At 36.4% G+C, this 25,360-nt stretch overlaps 1 protein-coding gene across 1 annotated transcript in view; it reads right to left on the bottom strand.

Moving 5' to 3' along the window:
* Window positions 1–25,360, bottom strand: part of LOC129738348 (uncharacterized) — a 77,627-nt gene that overhangs the window by 38,932 nt on the left and 13,335 nt on the right. The window contains exon 3 of the mRNA XM_055729532.1: window positions 2,170–2,197. Within this exon, the coding sequence (XP_055585507.1) occupies window positions 2,170–2,197 (28 nt within the window). The remainder of the gene's footprint in view (window positions 1–2,169; window positions 2,198–25,360) is intronic.

The following is a 25,360-nucleotide window of genomic DNA, read 5'->3' as shown; positions in this document are numbered from 1 at the left end:
AAAAAATACATGTGTTTTTAAGTCGCAAAAATGAACCAAAATTTCAATTTTGGGGAAAATCTGAAGACCCCCGGCGCAAACCCGTCAGATAATAAAAAAAAATCCCCATTTGTCATATTTGTCATATTTGTCATATTTGTCATATTTGTCATGTGTGTCATTTTTGTCATTTTTGTCATTTTTGTCATTTTTGTCATTTTTGTCATTTTTGTCATTTTTGTCATTTTTGTCATTTTTGTCATTTTTGTCATTTTTGTCGTTTTTGTCATTTTTGTCATTTTTGTCATTTTTGTCATTTTTGTCATTTTTGTCATTTTTGTCATTTTTGTCATTTTTGTCATTTTTGTCATTTTTGTCATTTTTGTCATTTTTGTCATTTTTGTCATTTTTGTCATTTTTGTCATTTTTGTCATTTTTGTCATTTTTGTCATTTTTGTCATTTTTGTCATTTTTGTCATTTTTGTCATTTTTGTCATTTTTGTCATTTTTGTCATTTTTGTCATTTTTGTCATTTTTGTCATTTTTGTCATTTTTGTCATTTTTGTCATTTTTGTCATTTTTGTCATTTTTGTCATTTTTGTCATTTTTGTCATTTTTGTCATTTTTGTCATTTTTGTCATTTTTGTCATTTTTGTCATTTTTGTCATTTTTGTCATTTTTGTCATTTTTGTCATTTTTGTCATTTTTGTCATTTTTGTCATTTTTGTCATTTTTGTCATTTTTGTCATTTTTGTCATTTTTGTCATTTTTGTCATTTTTGTCATTTTTGTCATTTTTGTCATTTTTGTCATTTTTGTCATTTTTGTCATTTTTGTCATTTTTGTCATTTTTGTCATTTTTGTCATTTTTGTCATTTTTGTCATTTTTGTCATTTTTGTCATTTTTGTCATTTTTGTCATTTTTGTCATTTTTGTCATTTTTGTCATTTTTGTCATTTTTGTCATTTTTGTCATTTTTGTCATTTTTATCATTTTTGTCATTTTTGTCATTTTTGTCATTTTTGTCATTTTTGTCATTTTTGTCATTTTTGTCATTTTTGTCATTTTTGTCATTTTTGTCATTTTTGTCATTTTTGTCATTTTTGTCATTTTTGTCATTTTTGTCATTTTTGTCATTTTTGTCATTTTTGTCATTTTTGTCATTTTTGTCATTTTTGTCATTTTTGTCATTTTTGTCATTTTTGTCATTTTTGTCATTTTTGTCATTTTTGTCATTTTTGTCATTTTTGTCATTTTTGTCATTTTTGTCATTTTTGTCATTTTTGTCATTTTTGTCATTTTTGTCATTTTTGTCATTTTTGTCATTTTTGTCATTTTTGTCATTTTTGTCATTTTTGTCATTTTTGTCATTTTTGTCATTTTTGTCATTTTTGTCATTTTTGTCATTTTTGTCATTTTTGTCATTTTTGTCATTTTTGTCATTTTTGTCATTTTTGTCATTTTTGTCATTTTTGTCATTTTTGTCATTTTTGTCATTTTTGTCATTTTTGTCATTTTTGTCATTTTTGTCATTTTTGTCATTTTTGTCATTTTTGTCATTTTTGTCATTTTTGTCATTTTTGTCATTTTTGTCATTTTTGTCATTTTTGTCATTTTTGTCATTTTTGTCATTTTTGTCATTTTTGTCATTTTTGTCATTTTTGTCATTTTTGTCATTTTTGTCATTTTTGTCATTTTTGTCATTTTTGTCATTTTTGTCATTTTTGTCATTTTTGTCATTTTTGTCATTTTTGTCATTTTTGTCATTTTTGTCATTTTTGTCATTTTTGTCATTTTTGTCATTTTTGTCATTTTTGTCATTTTTGTCATTTTTGTCATTTTTGTCATTTTTGTCATTTTTGTCATTTTTGTAAACATAAAAACATTATTCTAAACATTATTCTAAACATAAAAACGAACTTGAACGATACCCGAACCCGATACCAAGTTGAAATCACTTAGTCTAATTGGGATTTTATTTGTCTTCTCCAAAGATATTTAATAACATCGGAAACAAGTAAAGATTGTTATAAAACCGGACATTTTACTTCCTCTGTCTGTCGTTCGCTCGTGCAACATGTTTCTTACAAAACTATCAAAATGTGATATTTTCTTAACTCCGGTAGGTTCTTTAAGGTGATTTATTTTTTTCCATAAGGAGAAAAAGAGCACTAAATCTGATTGTTCTTACCGTTTTTGTGATAGCTGAAATCCAGTCACTGGAAAAGAAAAGAGAAAAAAATCATTGTTTAGAAAGAGTTTTAAATAGGTTTAATTGGCTTCAAACACAAACATGGGAAATATGATTCTAAAAATATAACTCCACATTCTTCAATTTTATTAGTAAGTGTTCCAGCTGTTGTTTCTCATTCGGAAACTATTAAAAACAATTAAAAATTCCGGAATACTTCAAAGTCGTTCAGATTTCAAGAGTTTAAAACTTGACCGTGAGCTCAAACGATTACATTTCCAGTTAAGTCCTGGTAGAAGATACTCGTTACTTGTACTTAACCTTCTTGAAGCAAGAACAATGTTAACTAATCTGACCAATCCTTACATTTTCCACCGAATCGTGGATCGTTATCTTGGATTTTTGTATTGGAACTTCAGCTCTTACTCATCCCGCGTCAAGCTGGCGATGGTGATCTTCGTATGGGTCTATTTTGCGCTAATGTTGATTTGCGTACCGATCATTGATCCGGAGAATTCCGCGGCCGATTACAACCTCAAGGTTTCCTTCATCTTGGGCGCTGGATCTTCGTGTGGAGTTCAGTGGCTGTGTTTGTTCTGGGAAAGGGCGGATCTTAGAAGGGTCATCGATTTTTTAAATGAATTGCGTGTTGAAGGGCCGGCTCATCCGATGAGGAGGCGATATCACGGATCGATTGCTCTGATTTCGATAGTTTTTTGGCTACAGAATATAGGACACTCCATATTTTGGGCGTTTGTGGTTTACGACACTTGTCCGATCGCTTTGGCATCGAAGCGTTATTGGTTGATAAGAGATTTGGCCCACGGGTTATACCCTCTGGAGATTATTTTGCTTTCCCACATGAGTAACATCACTCAGTTGATGGTTTACACAACAATCCCAATCATGACAGTGGAATTCAGTATTCTAGGAGATGGAATAAGTGATGCGCTCGAAGCATGGGATATTTCTAAATTCAAAGATTGTATAAAAATGCATCAGAACCTTCTCAATGTAGCTATACTGTTTAGAGATAAAATCAAGACTTATCTCCTCCTTACTCTTCAGATCTATTTGTTCCTCATAACATACTCCAGCTTCATTTTGGCAATGCAGATAAGAGAGCTGAACGAAATTCATTATTACGCGTTGATGGATATTGTAACGGCTGTTTCTACTCTGGTGCTCTTGGGATGGCTTTGTGATCTTTTGGAAACGAAGGTATAATCAATTGTAATCAATACACTTGGAGTTCATAAAATAATTGCAACGAAATTTTAGGTACAAGAAATAGGAGTTCAAATCTACGACTCGCAATGGTTCAACCAACTTGGCAGTAAACCTATTCGGAAGACTCAATATCGGCTGACGAAGCTAGATTTGTTGATTGTCATGGCTCGTTCCCAGAAACCGGTGGCCATCAACTGTGGCGGCATCTATCCGATGTGCTTGGAAACTAGCGTTGCGGTACTCAAGCTGTCCTACTCAATTTTTACAGTGCTCTTAGCGGTACTTAATGAATAAAAAGTTTTGATTCTTTCAAATTGATCATCGTATAAAATATACTAAAAAGGTTCAAACGTTCACTGTCTTCTGTTTTTCCTTCCTTCAAAATACTGAATAAACATGAAAAATTCAACGATTTATGTAGGGTGCATCATGCACAGAAGAATCAAGTGAAGGTGTCACCCCAACCGTTGTTTTCCTAACTGCAATCAAGCATAATTAAAAGTTTAAAACTTTTTATTTTTAAAACGGATCGATAGCTCTGCTCTGCGTTTAAAACTTGTCTCGTTGCTCACAAATTCATTTCATTCAGTAACTTGCTCGGCTGGCGTGAAAATGGCTGTCATTTTCCTTTCGGAGCTTTTCCACAAGCATAAAACTATGGACCGTTTGAAAAATCCATTCGTCTTCCATCGGCTCGTGGATCGCTATCTAGGGTTCATACATTGGAACTTTGCGTCGCATTCATCCCGTATAAAATTGGCCGTTATTACGTTCGCATCAATATATTACACGATTATGTTAGTCTGTTTGCCGCTGATCGATCCGAAAGATGCTGGTGCCAATTTCAAGCTGGAGGCCTCTTTCATCTTGGGAGCTGGATCTTCGTGTGTCGTTCAGTGGCTGTGCCTGTTCTGGGAACGTTCGGATCTTGCGAAGGTTATTAATTTTTTAAACGATCTGCGTCGCCAAGGATCCACAAATCCGGTAAGGAAACGGTACCTGACATCGATTGCGATCATTTCGATATTTTTCTGGCTGCAAAACATTGGACAATCCATCTTCTGGGCGTTTATGGTTCACGAAACCTGTCCCATCGCTATGGCATCGCATAACCGAATGGTTAAAGATGTGGCCTATGGACTATACCCTCTGGAGATTATACTTCTGTCCCACATGAGTAACATCACCCAGCTTATGGTGTTTACGACAATTCCGGTGCTAACGGTCGAGTTCGGTATATTAGGAGACGAAATACGCGCTGTTCTCGAGGCATGGGATGCTCCCAAATTTAGGGAATGCGTAAAAAGACATCAGGACCTACTCAACATAACAATTCTGTTCCGAGATAACATAAAGACGTACCTTCTTCTCACCCTTCAGATTTATCTGTTTCTCTTGACCTACTCGAGCTTCCTTTTGGCAATGCAGATTAGAGAGCTCAACGAAATTCACTACTATGCTTTGTTGGACATTATGACAGCTGGTTTCACTTTAGTTCTGTTGGGGTGGCTGTGTGAACGTTTGGAAACAAAGGTAAAATTTATTTCTCAACAATGATTAAAAAAAAAACAAATTCTAACTCTAATATGAGTTGTGAACCTACTTGGTTGAATAATTCTACTGAATCAAAGCAATCGAAAGATTTTTTCGGGAATATTTCGATTGCTATGATTCATCAAATTCTAACATTCTTTCAAGGTTCTCGAGATCGGAGCTCAAATCTACAACTCGCAGTGGTTCTACGGATTAAAGAACAGTAATCCCAAACAACGACAGGAGCTCGTACGAGGTCAAAACCTAACGAAGCAGGACCTAATAATAGTGCTGGTTCGTTCCCAAAAACCGGTGGCCATCAGCTGTGGAGGCATCTATCCGATGTGCTTAGAAACCAGCGTTGCGGTGCTGAAGCTGTCCTACTCGATTTTTACAGTGCTGCTAGCTGTATTGAATGAATAATTGCTTGGCACTCAGCGGTAAAAAAAATTGAAAATTCAACTTGGTTTGACTTACCTTTTGATGTTATAATAAGATATTGGAAAATCAAGTATTTATGAAGTGTATGTCATGAAGTGTGCTAGGTTACACACCAGTTTTTTTTCAAGAGGTTTCAGTGTAAACGTATTGGTTACTTAAGAGTATGAAATTACTCGTTGAGGCGTTGAATGTTGTAAATATGACGAAATGGAATGGAAATGGAATGATTTTTCATCACAGCTATACAAACTATTAAAAAAAAATTATATTAAGTACGAACTCTTCGTTTTTTTTTCTTGTAAACAGGATTAGACGCACACTAAAGCTTAGATAAATTATAAATAAAAGACTTTGTTTTGGTTGCAGCTGCTTCTTAAGTAATTGGATTAATATATTTTGACAGCTTTTTGTTGATTGTTGGAGATTCTATCCAAATGTGTTTGGTGATAAGATGTAGAATGTACAAATTAAAAAATAAAAATTATGAAGAAAAATAAAACAAATATGTGGCAAATATGTGGCAACACTGGAAGAGAAGCTACAAAGCGTAAACAAAAACACACGTCAGTCAGTCCTCGGTGTTATCCAAGTTTTGTAGAAACACCAGGTTCTCCAACTTTCATAGTAAGTAGGCGAGAAGTGCGCGGAGCGCTCAAACAGTTTGTTTACAAAAATAAGAATATTTGCTCAGCTGTTCAGTAGTTTATTGGTCAACAAACTTCATGAGTTCCGCAGTTGGTTAACATTTTGGTCAAAATGGCCGCATCGGAAATTTGGAATACGATAACACCTCCAATGTATACACACCTTGGTGTAATCTTGTGAGTGACAGACGAGATTAGGAGAATTTTGAACTGAGATTCTCATCTATCGTCAATTCACCACAATAATGGCCTAGTTGATAAGATGAGCACTGATTTGAAAGGCTGATGTTCAGATTGTTTGGGAATGGTTCCGGCTCCGGTAAATAAGACGGAAAGCCTAGAAAGCACAGATTGTTAAGGCTGCTACTATGCATGTTTGTTACTCCGGTGAATAAGACGGAGAGACTGATTTAACCTTGAGGGGCCGTTCCAATATTACGTAACGCAATTTCAAACATTTTTGAAAGCAAAATTTGAGAAATTGCAAGTTGACAAAAGGTTAAAAAACAGGTACCTTTGAAAATTCATCAAAAAATCTGTGTTTCGTATTTTGACAATCTAAGAATGCAAAAATGTTACGAATTGCGTCAACTTTTTAATACTCTTTTCAAAATTTATCTGGTGTGATTTAAATAATTTTGACAGTTCATTGACTGAAAAGTATGGTTTTACACCAATTTTTACATTTTTTTTGTGTTCATGATCTTAACAAATTTCAAAAAATGTATCCTTATTTCCAACGTATAAAGCTTAGTTCTTTTAGAAATGGGACACTTTCATTTGCTAATAGCTCGTTAACTAGTTATTGGATATTAAAAATTTTGACAGCATTTTGTTGCCTGTAAAAAGTACTATTCGACCTATTTTTTTCAAAATTTAAAATTTACGCGTTTTTGAGATATGTACGATGTAAGAGAAAAAGAAAAAAATAATTTTGCACAGTTTCCTTTAAAGTTCGTCATTATCAAATTGATAGCTGACAAAACCGTTGATTATTCAAAGAATTACTGAGTTTTTGTGGTGGATAAGTATGCAAACACTGTCAATAATGTCCACAAAGTTCAAATCAAGCATTGTAGTGAAGAAAATGATCGGCAACAACGGTTAAGGATCATCAGGGAAGTCAAGTCTCATACCAGCATTTTTAATTTTCAATAAACGAAAAACTAAGGGTAGACCGCTGAAATATCCAAAACAATTTTCTCCGATAAGCTGAAAGTGTTGCCTAGTGATGACTCATAGAAATCCAACCTCAAACAACCATTTTTTGATAGTTCCAAAGCTCTTAAGCTGTAAAACCGGTACCGAAAAAAAAACGTTCAAAAATGTGGTCAAAAATAATCAAATTTGTTCATTTCGAAACAACTGTATCCACTTAAATGCTTCCAGTTTCCAGTTTCCAGAGAAGTATTGGACCAAAAATTATCAGAAATTGAAGAAGGAGGGTGAAGCCACCTAAAATATAGATTTTACGAAGTATAAGTTGGAGAAACTGATCAATACCATGACTGAAAAAAGTGTGCGCCGGCCAATGGGAGATACCAAGAATAAAGTAGAAATTTCTTTAACAAAAAACGGTAAATATTTTTTTTCAAATTTTTTCATGAAATATCATAACATTACCTTCATTTTCTTCATAGAAAGTATTTGGTTCAAAAGAATGGTTTTTGAGATACAGGCATTCGTAACTGTCCCATTTCTAAAAGAACTAAGCTTTAGCTTCTAACTTCAGAATCTTCAGCTTTCTTGGACTTTAAGTGAACTTTTTCTTGAGCATTTAGCTGATTTACAGTCTTTTTCCGAAGTATGTTTTTTTTAGGATTTTTCTCTCAGACTTTGAATAACGGAAAACTGAAGAGTTTTAGGTGAATATTGTCTGAAAAGCATATTTGAGTTACATTACGTACAATTTTGCAAAAATCGGTAGAGTAACAAGAGATATATATATATTGGTTTTAGTCAGGAGTGTCAAATTGACACTCCAGGGACTGTAACGGGTAAAAATTTCTACGACGGATTAGGGTTAAATCAGCCTTCCGGTTGAAAAAAAACCACATTGAAAGCTGACGCTTGTAAGCTGAATAACTTCACTGTTTGCGCCACTTCAGTTTGAGTTTGACTGATAGAGTTGTCAAATTTTTCCTGCTGACTTGTGGTTTACTATGACTTATGCGGATGAAATGCATGTCATAATATAAGCTTTAAGAAAAACCATATCCAAATGGAATCAGCTGGTACAAAAGTGATTGATAAAGTATAGGTTTTTCATGCTTTCCCGAACAAAATATCACAAAATTTTATGTAAGTGACCTTTTGTTATGCCAATGATCAGTTTGAACCTGCAGCGTGAAAAATTTATCGAGTTTTATGTTTCCCATATTAATAAGGAGAAGGGGAGCACACTAGAGTGACCCAAATGATCCGACTTTTGAAAAAGTTATGTGCAGCAGACTGAAATTGATCCTAGGCCTAGTACAAGGTCCCATGCCAAATTTGGGCCAGATTGGACCCCGGGAAGGGATCGTTCAACGGGCCTGAAGTTTGTATGGGATTTTGAGACGTTTTGTTCGAAAGGAAAATGAAAGACCAATTTTTCATTCATATCATTGGTCCCCGTCGATCGATTTCTTTGGATTATCTGTAGCTTAAAGCTTAAACTATGATTAATATTTCATCTCAAGACCGCCATTCGATTAGAGTTAATTTAAAAAAGTTATTGAGCTTGAAAAAATGGGTTAACATTTTTTAGAATAACATTCTTCACTGGAAATGTCAAAATTTTCGGCCGCTCCGACTGAATCACTGAGTTTGAAATATAGGGATGTCATTTCGTCAAATAATATCCGATTATATAAGTTTTATATTGCTTTATCTATTTGGGATTGGTTCAAACACAAATTCATTCGATCAAGGACATCAGCACGAATTCTCAGGACACATGACATTATCAACTTCATAAAAGAGTTAGTTTTTACCAATATGAGATCAATAGGCGATGGAAGCGATGCCGAATTTGGTTGATGGTTTTCCACTAGCGTAAGTAGGATGCAGCTAAAACGTCACTCAACTATTGACAGATTTTACGGGATTTTCCTAAGTTGAGAAAGGATAACTTTTCGCTTCTATCGCCTATTGCAAAATGTGTAACTGAAAAAATAAGCAAGCCGTGCTCGTGAATGGTCGCATTTTCTGTCGCTCTCGATTTTGCCTCTTGATGTAATGCGTTTTCTGAGACAAATCGAACGTCTTAAATAGTGAAAAAGTGTTTTAAACCTATTTTCGGAATAATGTGTGTGTGAAAATGTATAGAGAACAAAGTTGTTGAACCCTCACAGCAAAATTTATTGAAATACTCGAGAAAAAGTGTAGAAATATCTCAAAATGGCCGCGTTTTGCTCAAGTCCGCACTGTTGCTAATGACGATCACGATAATTTGGTGCAAGCAAAAGAAAAAAATAATGTAGCAATGGATTGTTCCATATGATTTTTTCATGAATTGAATTAAGAAGAGAAAGATCATAATTCTGGTCGGCTAATCGGGTTTTTGTGTTTTGATGGGGTGATGTATATGGAAGTGATACAAGTAGGTAAACCTCGCAAACAAATAAACGACTTTTCGTTTATGCCGCTGAGTGAAAAAATGCAACATCTTTGTTGAGGATGATTCCAAGATGTCATTTTCCTATCTTTAATTACCATTTATTTTTGTTTAGAGATGGCAAAGAATTTTTTGTGATGAAGCCAGGCGTCTTCCTCTCACCAAGTTGTGCTTGGTTCGTGTCGTTCTATTTCATAATCGGTGTACAAATTTGCGCGGCCTGCTTAGATTATCGGTTGCGATGTTTATTGATTTTTTGTTCTCGAGGATTTCAATTTTGACTTTTCATTACTTGGAGTTAATTATGATCAATGTATCTGACTTAATCGCAGCTGAAATTTGGACTAGTTTGGGGGCGCTGGTTCCAAAGATGAAATAATTATTTTTTCTAGCAGCCCTCGTATTCCAATTAACTTTGGAAAATGGTTAAAAATTCTTTGAATTAATTTGTGCACTTTTATTGCAAAACTGTAGAGGATTGAGAAGATTTGGAAATGAAAGATTTCAATTCAAGTATCAGATTTCCCCAAAATTTAACAGCTTTTGTTCCAACTTTCCAATTTTCATTCCGTCTAAATTTAGTTTTGTTCTAAGAAAGCAAACTAATTTACAGGTTTCAATTTCACTCGTTTGAATACTAGAAAGATTTTCAAAACAACCATTTAATTAAACTTGGCTTGAAACTTTGCTGGACGATTAAACGTATACGTTTTAAACGCATGACCACAGACAATGGACCTACTGCGAAGGAAAATACATTAAACACTCATTAAACTTTAATCGTTATTGACTTAAAATTCTAACTGACCCTGTATTGAACTTAACCTTCTCAATTCGTGAACGGATTTTGACCTGTCGAAAAGTAATTTTTCTCATCCCCCATCTGTGGGGCGAAGTGAGTTTCAACTTTAAAAACTCTACCATCTGTCAGCTGCAGGCAGAGCTAGACTCCCAGCCAGCTAGTCGGGTTCCTCAGTACATCCATCCATCTTTCATCGGAACCGGACCAAAAACGGAAGCGCAGTTACTTTATGGGAAAATAATTCGTTTCCCAAGATTGACCTAATTTAAAAAGTAATTAAAAACTTTGCCCATGTGCGGGAGTATGTGTACTCATGCCTTAAGCAAAGGGTGTTGTATGAGTTAATGAACGAATAAGGAGGGCTTCAAAAACCTGTCAAGTGGGGTTTCTGACTTTAAATAACTACTGGTGGCTTTCCGTGAAGCATCATTGAAATGCAAATATTGGACTGGGTACGTCGCAACCTGGAGGATTGTATCGATCCTTTTGTCGTTGTGAAAAATTTGGATCGCCTGATCGGATTCATCCAATGGGATTTCCGCGATCCGATTATATGGTTCAAATCGGTTATGATGAGCGTGGGGCTCGTCTACTCCACATTGACCGTTGCTTGTCCCATGTGGGTCGATTACTCGACGTTGCCAATCGATTCCTACTTCGGGATGTGGTTCGTCAGTGGAGCCATATGTTCGTGCATATCCCAGTGGATCGTGTTGATATTCTACCGAAAAGATTTTGAGGGAATTATAACTTTTTTGAACGAACTCCAGCGAGAGGAAGTTGATCATCCGCTGAGAAGCAAGCAAAGATGGAAGATCATTGTATTCTCTGTTTGTTATTGGACTCAAAACTTAAGTCAAGCCACCTTTTGGGCCATCACTCTCATCAGCACTTGTCCCATAGCTCATGCCTTCAGCAATCCGATCATCAGCTGGCTCGGGATTGCATTGTTTCCGATCGAAATTGTCTGGTTTGGAACGATGAGTAATATTACTCAGGTGATCACTTTCACGATCCTGTCCGTACTGACGGTGGAATTTGAAGTGCTGCAGGAAGATTTCCGGGAAGCCTTGAATCGATGGGACGCTAAGGATTTGAACCGCTGCATTCAACGTCATCAGGCCCTTCTGTCGAAGGTTCTTCTGCTCCGAGAGAGATTGAAAATTCATCTCCTTCTCACTTTGCAGGTGTATTTTTTCATGATAACCTTCGCTGGTTTTATGTACGTTGTGCAGCTGCACGTGGAATACAGCAAACCTGGCTATACTTTTCTAACCGGAACCCAGTCTGCCCTTTGTTTGATGCTGTTTGGACATTTTTGCGATTTGCTCGAGTCAAAGGTATTAAACTTTTTTTTTTGTTTAGAATAATTATCAATTTCCTCAAATTATATTTCAGGTCAGTGAAGTAGGTGAACTCATTTACAACTGCGATTGGCCCTATCAATTGAAGAATGAATCGAATAAAGCTGAGTACCAGAGCCGCAAGAAGGTTCTGCTGATTGTGTTGACACAGGCCCAGAAGAGGGTTCGGTTTACCTGTGGGGGAATATACGATATGTCCCTGATGACCTGCTGGAAGGTGCTAGAATTGTGCTACACCGGATTTACACTGTTGATGAGTTTTGTTTAAGACAATTTTTGGGTTAACCATCTTACTGTTAGATATTTTTCATCATTTTTTTACATTGAATGAGCACTGAAGGAAAAGGAGGGTTCGTTGTTTAGCGATGAAGTCTCTTTACTGTATTTTATGTTAAGTCAAAAATCAGCAATTTGAAACATCAATATTGAAGTAACTTGCAAGTAAAACATCTATAAATAGAAAATTTTCGAATTTATTAAGTCACAAAATATTCTTGTTAGAACAAAATGATAGCAGATTATCTTTAATATAGGGTTTTTTTTAGCAAAAAACTTATACATCAATCACCTTTAAAGCAGAATAAATCTACATGCACAGCACAAAAGTAAACATGTATTTACTCATTTTGAGAAAAAAGATTGAAGAAAAATGACCTGACAAATATGCATCAATACTTATCATTTCAAAGCTTCATCTCGGGACACTTTGATACATAAAATATATAAAAAAAATCTTTGGATACAATTTTCAAGATACTAATCAGACCAAATTGCTAACCATCTGAAAATATTCAATTTAATACTTAGAATGACAAAAATGACAAAAATGACAAAAATGACAAAAATGACAAAAATGACAAAAATGACAAAAATGACAAAAATGACAAAAATGACAAAAATGACAAAAATGACAAAAATGACAAAAATGACAAAAATGACAAAAATGACAAAAATGACAAAAATGACAAAAATGACAAAAATGACAAAAATGACAAAAATGACAAAAATGACAAAAATGACAAAAATGACAAAAATGATAAAAATGACAAAAATGACAAAAATGACAAAAATGACAAAAATGACAAAAATGACAAAAATGACAAAAATGACAAAAATGACAAAAATGACAAAAATGACAAAAATGACAAAAATGACAAAAATGACAAAAATGACAAAAATGACAAAAATGACAAAAATGACAAAAATGACAAAAATGACAAAAATGACAAAAATGACAAAAATGACAAAAATGACAAAAATGACAAAAATGACAAAAATGACAAAAATGACAAAAATGACAAAAATGACAAAAATGACAAAAATGACAAAAATGACAAAAATGACAAAAATGACAAAAATGACAAAAATGACAAAAATGACAAAAATGACAAAAATGACAAAAATGACAAAAATGACAAAAATGACAAAAATGACAAAAATAACAAAAATGACAAGAATGACAAAAATGACAAAAATGACAAAAATAACACAAATGACAAAAATAACAAAAAGACAAAAATGAAAAAAATGACAAAAATGACAGAAATGACAAAAATGGCAGAAATGACAAAAATGACAAAAATGACTAAAAAGAAAAAAAAATGAAAAAAACGAAAAAAATGACAAAAATGACAAATATGACAAATATGACAAAAATGACAAAAATGCAAAATTGACAAGAATGACAAAAATGACAAAAATGACAAAAATGACAAAAATGTCAAAAATGACAAAAATGACAAAAATGACAAATATGACAAAAATGACAAAAATAAAAAAAAAAATGACAAAAATGTTTAACATGACAAAAATGACAAAAATGACAAAAATGACAAAAATGACAAAAATGACAAAAATGACAAAAATGACAAAAATGACAAAAATGACAAAAATGACAAAAATGACAAAAATTACAAAAAATGACAAAAATGACAAAAATGACTAAACTGACAAAAATGACAAAAATCTCTGGGCATTGAATTATTTTACACCACGTTTTCTATTTTAGCCGTGTGTGATAGAAATCGAGCTATTTTTGGATCAAAGCATGCGAATAAAGACCACGTGTTGTGAGAAAGCTCGAAGGTCACAGATCTTGAAAATGTTTTTGCAAGGTAAAGTTCTAAAAATGAGCTACAAGACAAGTGTCAAAATTTCTAACACTTTTTTCCAACACAAGTGAACTTGCTCTAACCATTTTATTTCCCATTTTAAAAGATAACTCCACATTGAATAAATAAAAAAAACTCCCGCATATTTCAAGCAATACACCCAGCCTGACATATTTCCAGGAGAACCAGCCTTCCGTATTTCGATTCACTATATCTTCGATTCCTATCACTAGCCGAAATTTTCTTCCTCTTCACCCGGTCGAAAACATTGGATCCTTCCCCAATTCCAGGGAATTACATCCTTGAAATTGTTTGTTCCAAAAATGTTCAACGGTTCATTCATTTGTAAATCAAGGACCGAAAAACATATCAAATGATCGCTTCGCTCGTGTATCAAATGACCCAAAGACACAGTCTGTCTCCCAGCAGGTATGCACTTCCCCAACCAGGTTTCAGCATTCTGAATCAAACCACTCCGGAAACTTCCGCCGATCACTTAATCAATAAATTTCCACTGTTTTGTTCTAAAATTTCCTTTTTAAATTTAACTCATATACAATTTATGATGGACGAAAATAAAAACACGTGGGTCACCCAAAAGTCATGGCTTACTCGCCCTTTTTTAAAAATCAATGGGACATGAAATTTGGAAAAAAATGCATCTTTTTGTTATTCAAAAGCTGGGAAAAACTTCAGTGTGCTGTTCATTTTACTAAGGCTGATTCATCATGTCAGTGTAGATAAAGTCGAAGTTTTCTGATCTCACAGTTTACAACTGTGAGATCAGGCCTTTTTCGATACATTGTCAAACGGATGACATTTCAAAAGGGGGTTTTGTGAAAGTTTGGTGACTTGTTTTGAAAAATTACGATGGTAGCTGAGCAGAGGTTTCGAATTTGTAAGTGTGCTTTCTTAGCATTCACAAACTTCCGTTCAAAACTGCCTCACTATCGGCCTCTCAATCGTATCAATCTCTCATATCAGTTCTAACCTTTAATCTATGTACAACACCTTTCGCGTTCCAAAATAGGCTGTTTAAGTTCAAGCTCAATTTAGCTGGAACTTGAAGTTTCAAAAAGTAGGTAATCACGAGTTAATCGTTCCAAGAAAAGGTAAGCTTTTACATTTCGAGAAAACGACCGTTTTCGTTTTCGATATTGTTGATTTGACGCAGAGTCGCTGTACTAAAACTATCTAAAAAGATGTTGGAGGATGCCGAAAACGAAGAACGTATGGGATCCGGAAACAGAAAGCCACTACGCGAAGTACACCATTTCAAACCGGGCAAGTTGAAATCACCGATAACGAGTATGTCATCTTCAGGGGAGCACATAGAGCTAACTTTGGTGAGGCAGCGCGAGAATCGGGAGGCACGTACACTACGCACAAGTAAAGTTTCCGATCGCCGAGGTCGATGCGGGTCCATAAAAGTTCCAAATCTTCCCAGGAGTTGTCTTCGATTAGCATAGATGGGAGTTCAGATTTCACAGCAAGTAACACTCCACCTCCGATTGACTTTTTGCTGTTTAATGGACTACGGTCGCATCGGAAGACTGCATAGTCCGGACTGATAATCTGACTGGAAAGCGTGCGGTCGTTCAGCCATGTTTCAGTGAAGGCGATGATGTCATAGCTGGAGCACGATGTAGCAAGTAGGTAGTCGACAACACACGAATTTACACCACCGACATTCTGATAGAAGCAACTGATGGAGTCAGACGATTCGGGTGCAAGACGGGAACGACGATTACTGGAAAAACAGAATCTATCACGCGGAGAAGAACGGTCAATGACAGCATACTTGCCTGAAAGTGCAGGCTGGAGAACCCCTTCGCCACAGACGAACTCAGGGCCGGGACGACTGATGACGCAGGCAGGAAACAGCGCGACTGAGTCGAAGGGCTCAGGGGTCTCCGTAATTCCTGATTCGTTGCGCCCCGGAGCTGGAAACCCGGTAGAGATAGTAGCAGGAGCGTCGTACGGATGATTTTGCGAGATGGATCTGTGGTAAAGCGGAAACTGGGAACGCAAGCAGGATGGTTTGGTCGTAATGGGGTACTTGCCTGGAAAAATGATCTGGAGAACCCCCTCGCCTTCAACGAACTCAGGGCCAGGACGACTGATGACGCTGGCTGGAAACAGCGCGACTGAGTCGAAGGGCTCCGGGGTCTCCAAAGAGCTCAAATCGATGCGTCCTGGTGTTGAAGCCCATGTAGAAACCCAAGAGTGTTGCCGGCCATTGTAGAATCTGGGATTGGTTGAGATTTCATCACACAGGGAAAGTGTTCCAGAAGAATATGAGTACTTGCCTGGAAAAGTAGGCTGGAGGACCTCATTGCCACTATCGAACTCAGGGCTAGGACGGCTAAAGACGCTGGCTGGAAACTGCGCGACTGAGTCGAAGGGCTTTGAGGCCTCCCAAGTGCCAAGTTCGTTGCGTCCTAGTGATGAAACCCAAGCATCGCTGGCTTTTCCTCCAATATCTGGAGAATCGTCGCAAAACAATCTGCTGAGGTTTAAGATCTCGTCTTCGTCGTTGGCTAAAATGGGAGCCGAGTGGATCCCATCATTCTCAGAGATGCTGGCAGAGCCTACATCAGGTGCGGTGGAGCGGTTGTGGATCGACCAGGGCCAAATACGGTCGGGGTAGTAGCTTCCATAGGTTGAAAACGTTGAACCGTTGGGGCAGGAGTCAAAGGCTGTCGGTTGTAGTTTTTTGGCTGATCAACGAATTCCCGAAAGAGTAACCCAGTAGGCCACGTCATGGGGTTCAATGCAGCATCTTTGTACATAGGATCCAATCCAATTTTGAAGGACACATATTTACGAGTGGACCCATCAACTCCTTTCGGTAGCAGTCGTTTCATTTCAACCGGTGTAGAAGGATTCAAGCAGCGGGATATTATTTTGTTAACATCATCGTCCGCAATCTGCGGCTGGAGACCAGCTAGGTACAACCAGAACTTTGGTGTTGCGGGAGGAGGTACAATGAACGAGACTGACAGATCGCTAAGATCGACAGACTTAGTCCCGGTCATAGTGGAACCAACAAGCGAATGTCCATCATTGCCACGGCGACGTTTAATGTTCGGAGACGGATACGTTCGTGGTGTCCCTTTCAAAGGGGGGAACGAGGGAGCTGTGATCGGAGGATATTGCTTCTGAGCCATGTCATCAACTTTTTTAGACAGAGAGTCGAGCTGTTGAGTAAGCTTGTGTGGTGAGTAGGCTTTGATTTTTTTTGACATCGCACGCATTTCATTCGAGCTCCGTGAAAATTTTTAACTAAATGAAGTTTTAAACGTTAGATTAAGAGTTTTTTTCCGGTTGTGTTTCTTTTAAATGTATGTGAACAACATATGCAGTTTATTCTGATTGTGAAACAAAATATTTCCCCAGCGTGGATGAGCAATTGGAGTCTGAAAAATGGGCCATCATGGTAGTGAATTTTCCCCCAGTAATATCGCTGTTTCCTTGGGAAAGTCCGCCAACAGTTGGCCAAAAAGTAAAGTGGTTTGAAAAAAGGTGTTTTAAAGGTACCATCAAAATAATCCTACCAGCGTGGATTCGCCATTGCTGTTACTTAGGAAAAATGAAATATCCTGGCTAGTGAATTGTCCCTCAGATCCTTCTGTTTTCTTAGGAAGGCCATGCGTTTTATCGGATTTGATCGAATATCGGGCTTATTGAGCAGTATTGATGGTGCGAAAAAAGTGTTTTATTTTTCGACTTTCCGTACCGACTCAGGTCGAAAGAGCTATCAACCACTGATGGGGTTTCATACATACATACATGCATACCTACAAACATACATACTTAGAGCAAGTTCACTGGGGTTGGGAAAAAATGGTAGAAATTTTGACACTTACGGCACATTTTGAAAATTTTGCCATGCCAAAACATTTTCAAGATCTGTGGCCTTCTAGTTTTTTACAACACGTGTTGTATTTTCGCATGCTGTGATGCAAAAATAGCAATATTTCTATCACATATGGCTGAAATGGAAACAGTGTTGCAAAACAATACAACGCCCCAAGATCTTGAAAACATTTTTGCATGGTAAAATTTTCAAAATGTCAAAATTTCTACCACTTTTTCCCAACACCAGTGAACTTGCTCTTACATACATCATAGCTCGATAACATCGTGCAAGGTTTTAACCGAAATTAAGAATGAACAGAATCGATGACATTCCTAATTGAAGTTTCCGAAAAACGTTGCGCTGCTGCTAGCACAACATTTATCAGTAAATATGCACCGATCCAACGGAACTGTTTACCCGATTCCACAAAACCCTTTTGCCCAATCGAATGCAGAACATGAGAAGGTGGGTACTTTTCCCTCGAAAGTGGTTAACCCTCGTCTCTTACACCGAACCAAAATTGGATTTATCGAGATTGCAATTCAGCACCGGCGTTTGCAGCGTGTAAATATTAAAATTACATTTGAGGGAACCTCGAATGTACCGTGATGTTTGTTTACTTTATGTTTTTAAGCATGAATTTAGTTTCATTATTATCCGGCAAAAATGTAAACTATTTAAATATCAAAGCATCTATTGAAGCTTTTGGAAATGTAAGTCACCATAAAACAGCATCAGAATCAGAAGAAATGAAGATTACAGAAGTTGAAGTAGGACAGAATCGAAATACGCTCTAAGTAGATGATTCCTCTGTATTGGCAAGGGATTTCCTCGGAATCGAGAAAACACGCAATTGCTCCATTTCCACACTCGTAAAATCTATGGCATTTTTTCTTCCTGCATCTGGTGTTCTCCATCAGCATTTGACCACTTTGCAGAAGCGGAAAAAATCCGGAGCCAAATGGAAATGGATGCCCTCGCTCGTTCATGGTTGGACTTTTCCTCCCGAAACTTGGTGGTATGGTAATGGACTTTTTGAGCACTTGTTCCACGAACTTTCCACGCTTTCGAGAGCGTTAGTTTTTTCTTTTTTTGTTTTCCGGGGGACTAGGGATTCAAAATGAGGGATTTTTTTTTTGTTCTGCCTGCCTGTAAGGACATTACTGGATTCACTGGCGCTCTTCAGCCAGCTCTCAGGAATCATCATCCATCACGGGCGAGTGGTGTGGTTTGTTCGGTTCGGTCGAACTCTTACACTGGTAAATTTGGTTTTGCCCGGCCAGCGAAAGTTATAAATCTTTCCAATAAAAGTCAAACGGGATTGATTTGTGGCGACCGAAAAGTGAGTTAAATATTCAATTACACATTTGCAAACAGGCTTGGGGTAGGAATTTATTCGATGAATTTGCGGTTTTGTGTGGCTGTAAATTTGAAAACATCAATCGATAGCTAGTTAAAAGGTTTTTTTCTGACTGTTTATTCTATTTTTTTTTCTCTACACACATCGCTAGCTTAAATATTTCATGACATTTTCTTCAAAGCCTAATCAGCCTTTGAGTTTTTATATGATATTGAAGAACGTATTTTTTCATGTTAACGTAAAGAAATCGTTAACTTAGAATTCAATTTTATCTTTTAAATTTAATGTTTTAGAAATTATCTCTCTTCGTCGTAAAAGTCCCATCAACTTATACTTTATAAATTTCTTATAATTTGAAATCTTTCTATGAAAAATGACAATGATCCATAAAAAATTCATTTTATGTAATTCTCAGTGGAATGACCAATGCTCGGCGGGATATTTTTCCCGCGTCAAGAATATCAATGAAGAAATTTCAACATCATCATTCCTATTCAAGGCACGTTCTACCGACAACAAACGTCTGATTTTTCGCGCTCATTTTTCCCCAGCAGTGCAGGTGTCAGTAAATTTAAAGTTCTCGCCGCTTGGCGCCCGGAAAGGCAGCGGTGAACCGAACATTTACTCCCTCAACACACCTAGTAAAATCATCTGCTAAACGAGCAGGAACATATCACGATGTGGCTCGCCCGGATTGAAGGTACAAACCTCCACTTCATACTACCGAGTTGCAGCCGAGCGAAAAATTCAATTGGAATTTGTTACAGACATCAGTTCGTACTTTGTAAAATGGTAAATGCGCGTTCTAATGCCCTTTGTGCATTGAAAGTTACTGTGAATAGTTGTGGTGCACATGCAAGGTTACATGTTTGTGTTTAACTTTCAAAGCTAAAATTCAAAACGGGAGTATTGTCTATATAATACGATTATGATTATTTACCATAATAACGTAAGTTTGCCAGATTTCCCGGTTTTGCCCGGATAGTTGCTTGTGCTTATGCTTATGACACATACACAGCCACATGTCTCCATTCCGGTGAGTAATAAAAGTACATTTACTACTAATCTTTACTTGGCCGGGCCCACTGTGCAGTACTGGACGCTAAGACAACTGGAACAAAGGGAGGTAGAAACATGGTCAATAGCACCATACGTTCCTATCATTGAATAAGTTTTACGTTGGGAGCACATATGTCAGAAGTCGATTCCTGATTAATCTTCTTTATGAGATTGGGAATGAAGTTATTTTACTAAAAAAAATAACAATTTTAGAATGTATAAATTGTGATTTTCTTTGCTACCCATCCTTGATCATAGACCATGGATGTGAAAAAACAAAAAAGATTTCCATGCAATCTTTGGAACTTTACCCTTTCCAAAGATTTCATGCTAAATACTGAAAAATTTATTAGACATACTTTTGTACCAACCATATATACCTTTAAAAAAGGTAAACGAACAACGGAATCTGAAGTTTCGTTAAAATCCCACATTCCCCACTCCAATCTGTGTTGAACAAATTCACAATCAATAAACCATAGTAGGCTTTGCAATCCTCATGTTTTTGCTTGTTTTGAAACTACAGCAATCACTAGTATCGGTGTTCCAGTACTAAAAGAGCGATGTTCATAACAAGTTTTCAAACCTAATTTTATGTCATCTCTCGAGGAGGACCTGCGTACATTCGGAGTATTCGAGCGACGAGTGTTAAGAAACATCTTTGGCGGCGAACAGGAGAACGGAGTGTGGAGGCGAAGGATGAACCACGAGCTCGCGCGACTCTACGGCGGACCCAGTATCCAGAAGGTGGTGAAAGCTGGCCGGATACGCTGGGCGGGACATGTTGCGAGAATGCCGGACGACTGTCCTGCAAAACAGGTGTTCGCTACGAATCCGGTAGGAACAAGACGAGCGGGGGCGCAACGAGCGAGGGGGTTAGACCAAGTGGAGCGTGATCTGGCGAACGTGGGGTGCCCGAGGAATTGGAGAACGGTTGCCATGGACCGAGTGAATTTTAGGAATTATGTTCGTCAAGTTATGTCGTGAGACGGAATACTATGTAAATAAATAATTCTACATTTCCAAGGTATCATAAGTTATTTTTTTAAATTTTTAATAAGTTATTTTCCCCAAATTCTGACTGTTTGAAAAAAAGCAATATTTTTTGGATTTTGAAAAACGGTGGGGAATCGTGGGCCACCAAATCCAAATTGACCAAATAAGATGCAAAGTTTATGAGTTGACCCAAAACTGTGATTTCCTAATTCATTTCGCTATTTTAAGCAATTTTAGATGATGGAATAAAAAAGAGAGCTGTGTATGATTCCAAAACCTGGCTCGCGAACGTTTTGGCAAAATTTCTTCTATAGGATGGACAAAATATTTTTCATAACTTTTCATTTGGCATAAGAAAACTTTACAGATAGGTAAAACGTATTTTAAGTTCTGAATGTGTTTAAAAACATAAAAATATAGGTGATTCGAGATGTGTGGCCCGCGATTCCCCACAAGCTATGATTTGCAAATTGGCAGCGTTTGTGTGACTTATTGATGTTTCATCAAAAATTCCTTTTCCACGTGAAAGATCTTGACAAAACTAGGATCATAAGCGTATGAGCATATTTTTGTTATGCACTTTAGGTTCCCCATCGATGAAATAAGCAGGTGTTTTTTTCTAATTATGCAAGTTAATTTTTATAACTTTTTTTAGCTTGATAAATAAAAGAAGCATATGATGCGTATTTCAGTCAACTACGTATAGGAATATATGCTCACGCAAAGCGACGACGATGACAGTTGGTTTGAGATTTTTATCTCAACACACATCTGAGATATTAAAAGTGGCCCACGATACCCCACTCTCCTCTACATTTACTTCACTCTTCACTTGGCTGGGCCCACTTTGCAGTATTGGACGCTAAAATAACTGAAACAAAGGGAGGAAGAAACATGGTCAATAGTACCTTACGTACCCGTCATTAAATAAGTTTTACGTTGGGAGCACATATGCTAGAAATAAGTGTGCTCCTGGACACCGATCTCCGATTACTCTTCTTTTTGAGGTTGGGAATGGGGTTATTTTACAAAAAAATGATCACAATCGACCATGGCTTCAGCGCCATTGCTCGCTCTTGGAAAGAAAAACAAAAAATACATCCATGCAATCTTTGGAACTTTAACAAAGATTTCATGGTAAATATTAAAAAAAATTTAAGACATACTTTCGTACTAACCATATCTACCTTTTAAAAAAGTAAACTTTACGAGCAACGGTATCTGAAATTTCGTTAAAATCACACATTCCCCACTTCAATCTGTGTCGAACAAATCCACAATCAATAAACCATAGTAAGCTTTGCAATCCTCATGTTTTCTCTTGTTTTGAAACTACAGCAATCACTAGTATCGGTGTTCGAGTACTAAAAAAGCGATGTTCATAACAAGTTTTCAAACCAAATTTTATATCATCTCTATTTCATCTATATAAGACAATTGATTCATCAAACTGTTGATCCCAAATTTTGTGGTAGAAATATCATTTGAATCTATCATATTCAACAACTACAGCTATTCAAGCTACTTTATCAAATATCAACTTCAGTAGAAAAGTGGCATCAAACTCATGCAAACTCATGACTCATGAAATTTTGAAGGACTAGTACTTTCTCCCATGTTTGGGAAGCAGCATACGAATATCAACCTTTCTTCAGTCATTTATTCACTATCCTTGTCCATTGATCTGGTTTCCGTAACCCGAAACACTCGCACCATACTCACAAATTTCCAATGGTATTCATAAATTAAATCAGATAGTCACGAGCCAAACTTCAATTGCATAGAAGAAAAACGATTCACAGCACTTGTTACACTAGCTATTATCCCACAAGCCCGTTCAAAACACTTCCAGTGATCAGTATTTCAGTAACAATCCGTCACTCAAACGAACGTTCAAACTTTCGGGCAATAAATCAAAAAAAATTCATAAAAAACTATCAAATAAGAGAAAATTTTTACGGAGCCGGATGAAAACACGTGCGTTGCCATCCAGTCAACGCCTACTTCTCCGTACCCGGACTTTGATATAAAATTTGGAAAAGATCTATTCGCGAAATCAAATAAAAAACTCAAATTAAGATATTGTTATTTATGATTTTTGCGTCCAAAAACAAAATTTTATCAAGAGAATTCGAAACGAATTTTCAACAACCTCAAATACACTTCAAAATTTGCTGATGTGTTTTTCGTGAAAAAAAAAGTTCAGATTTTTTCTTCTTGATTTTTGTGGGAAACCAACTGGGTTTTGTTTTTGACCTAATTTGCCCGGATATTGTCTGGATTTTAGGTTGAAAATATTAAGATCAAATGTCTTTTTTTTTATTTCGTTTTTGGACTACCCTAGAGAACAGTGAGCATTTCAGTATGCACAAAGTTCGGTTATTTTTCCCCACACTTTGGGCCACCTTTTTTAACTCCCTAGCTTGTACTCTTCCAGCCTAAATTTTGAGATCGCCCTTTCAAAAAAATTTTTTTTTTCGGCCAGATGTCAGCCAATTTTTGACATATTGCAATGCAGATTATTGCATATCTCTCTTTTAAACGTAATGAAACTTGATGTTTCCTCGGAGAAATTCATTTCACTTTACTCTAAGCATACATCTTTCGATTATATGATGGCTAGCATCTTACAAATGCTACATAAAACCACCAACCCACAAAGTGTGTTCTATGTATGCCATGACCTGGATTCGATCTCATGACCATTGGCTTAGAATACGTGAAGGCTTTCTTCTACGCAACGGACAACGGCCATCTTTTGATAAGCAAATTCTTCTTCGTATGCATTTGGCTAAAATTACATGTAAGTTTATAAGTTTTAAACTTGGTTTAAAGTTGAAACATTTTGAAAAAATTGCACCTAAAATTCAAACCCGATTGTTTTCCGGTAGGGTGGACCAAGTTTGAAAACACATTTGTGTAATTTTGTGCAAAAAAATAAATTTTATGAACTAAATTTTACATAAAATAAGAGTAGGCGTGGATTCCTTTCGAACGCACGTGTTTTTCTGCGCTGTTTACAAATTTCTGAAAAATCATGTTTTTCAAGTGAAAAGGTAGTTATTGAACGAAACACAATTTTTCGAATAAACGGGAAAAGGTAGTTATAGTTGTGCTTGTCAATACTATTGAGAAAAGATGTTAAGCTGTGTCCTCAGTAATCAAGGTCCCGGAAAATTTCTCTCAATTTGCATGTTTCGATAATTAAGAACGGTTCCGAAAATGAAAGTTGTTTCAAATGCATGGGAACTGCAGTAATGTGAAATCGTGAAAAAAAAATTTCACCCAGTGTGGTTGAGTTATAAAGCCGAAAGGAGGAGTTCCGGAAATACGGCTGTGAAAAAAGTGAGCCAACCTGGCGTAAGAATTATTGCCAAGAGCTGTCCCTGTTTTCACGGGTAAAAATTTGATTAGATGCTAAAAGGATGGTGTTGTTTAAAATGTAATGCTTGTAAAAAAACGCTGCTCAGCAAATAATATCAGTGGTTGTTTTGAAAACAGTGATGGTCATGTCATGCTGGTGTGGGAAAATAGTGATGGCCATGTCATGCTGGTGTGGGAAAATAGTTTTTTTTTCGTTTTTTTAAATTTATACTATGAAGATAAGTATCTTTTCATCACAGAAATTCTAGTATCCTTTTCAAATGATACGAGGTAAGATGTTAAAAATATGTAACTATTTTATTCATATTTCAAAATAGCTCAACTCTATCAAGGGGATTGGTGGGTAAGGATTTGACAGGGCATGGAGCGATCTGAAAACTGATATGCAATAGATTGTGGAATCAAGTCAGCCGGAGTATCTCGGCAAATTTTGAATCTCCAGAAGGATACTTGGGAACCTTTTCGGAATTCTTTATTTGTTTCGATCGGTTGGAAGGGAGTAAGATGAATCAAACTTGTCCCAAGCCAGTGGTAACGGACCCCTTGGTTGTGCTGCAATTATTGTTGATGAGTTAAGCATGAGCAATAATTAAGTGTGCGTTGAATGTGCGACCGAGACTTCCCGTACCGACTCGGGTCGAAAGGCCTATCAATCTAGCTGTGGTTACCATAAATATGATCCTGATTATGGTCCAGATGAAGATAATAATAAAGATAAGTATTAGGGCGAGGATCCATGATACGCATCAGGGACAATGTTTCGAAATCGAGCTCCGGTATTAAGAAACTGGATCGTGGTCCAGGATT

Source organism: Uranotaenia lowii, chromosome 1 (genome assembly GCF_029784155.1).
Source record: "Uranotaenia lowii strain MFRU-FL chromosome 1, ASM2978415v1, whole genome shotgun sequence".
Classification (NCBI taxonomy): Eukaryota; Metazoa; Arthropoda; class Insecta; order Diptera; family Culicidae; genus Uranotaenia; species Uranotaenia lowii.
The sequence above is the reverse complement of the archived record's forward strand: the minus strand, read 5'-3'. Positions and strand labels throughout refer to the sequence as shown.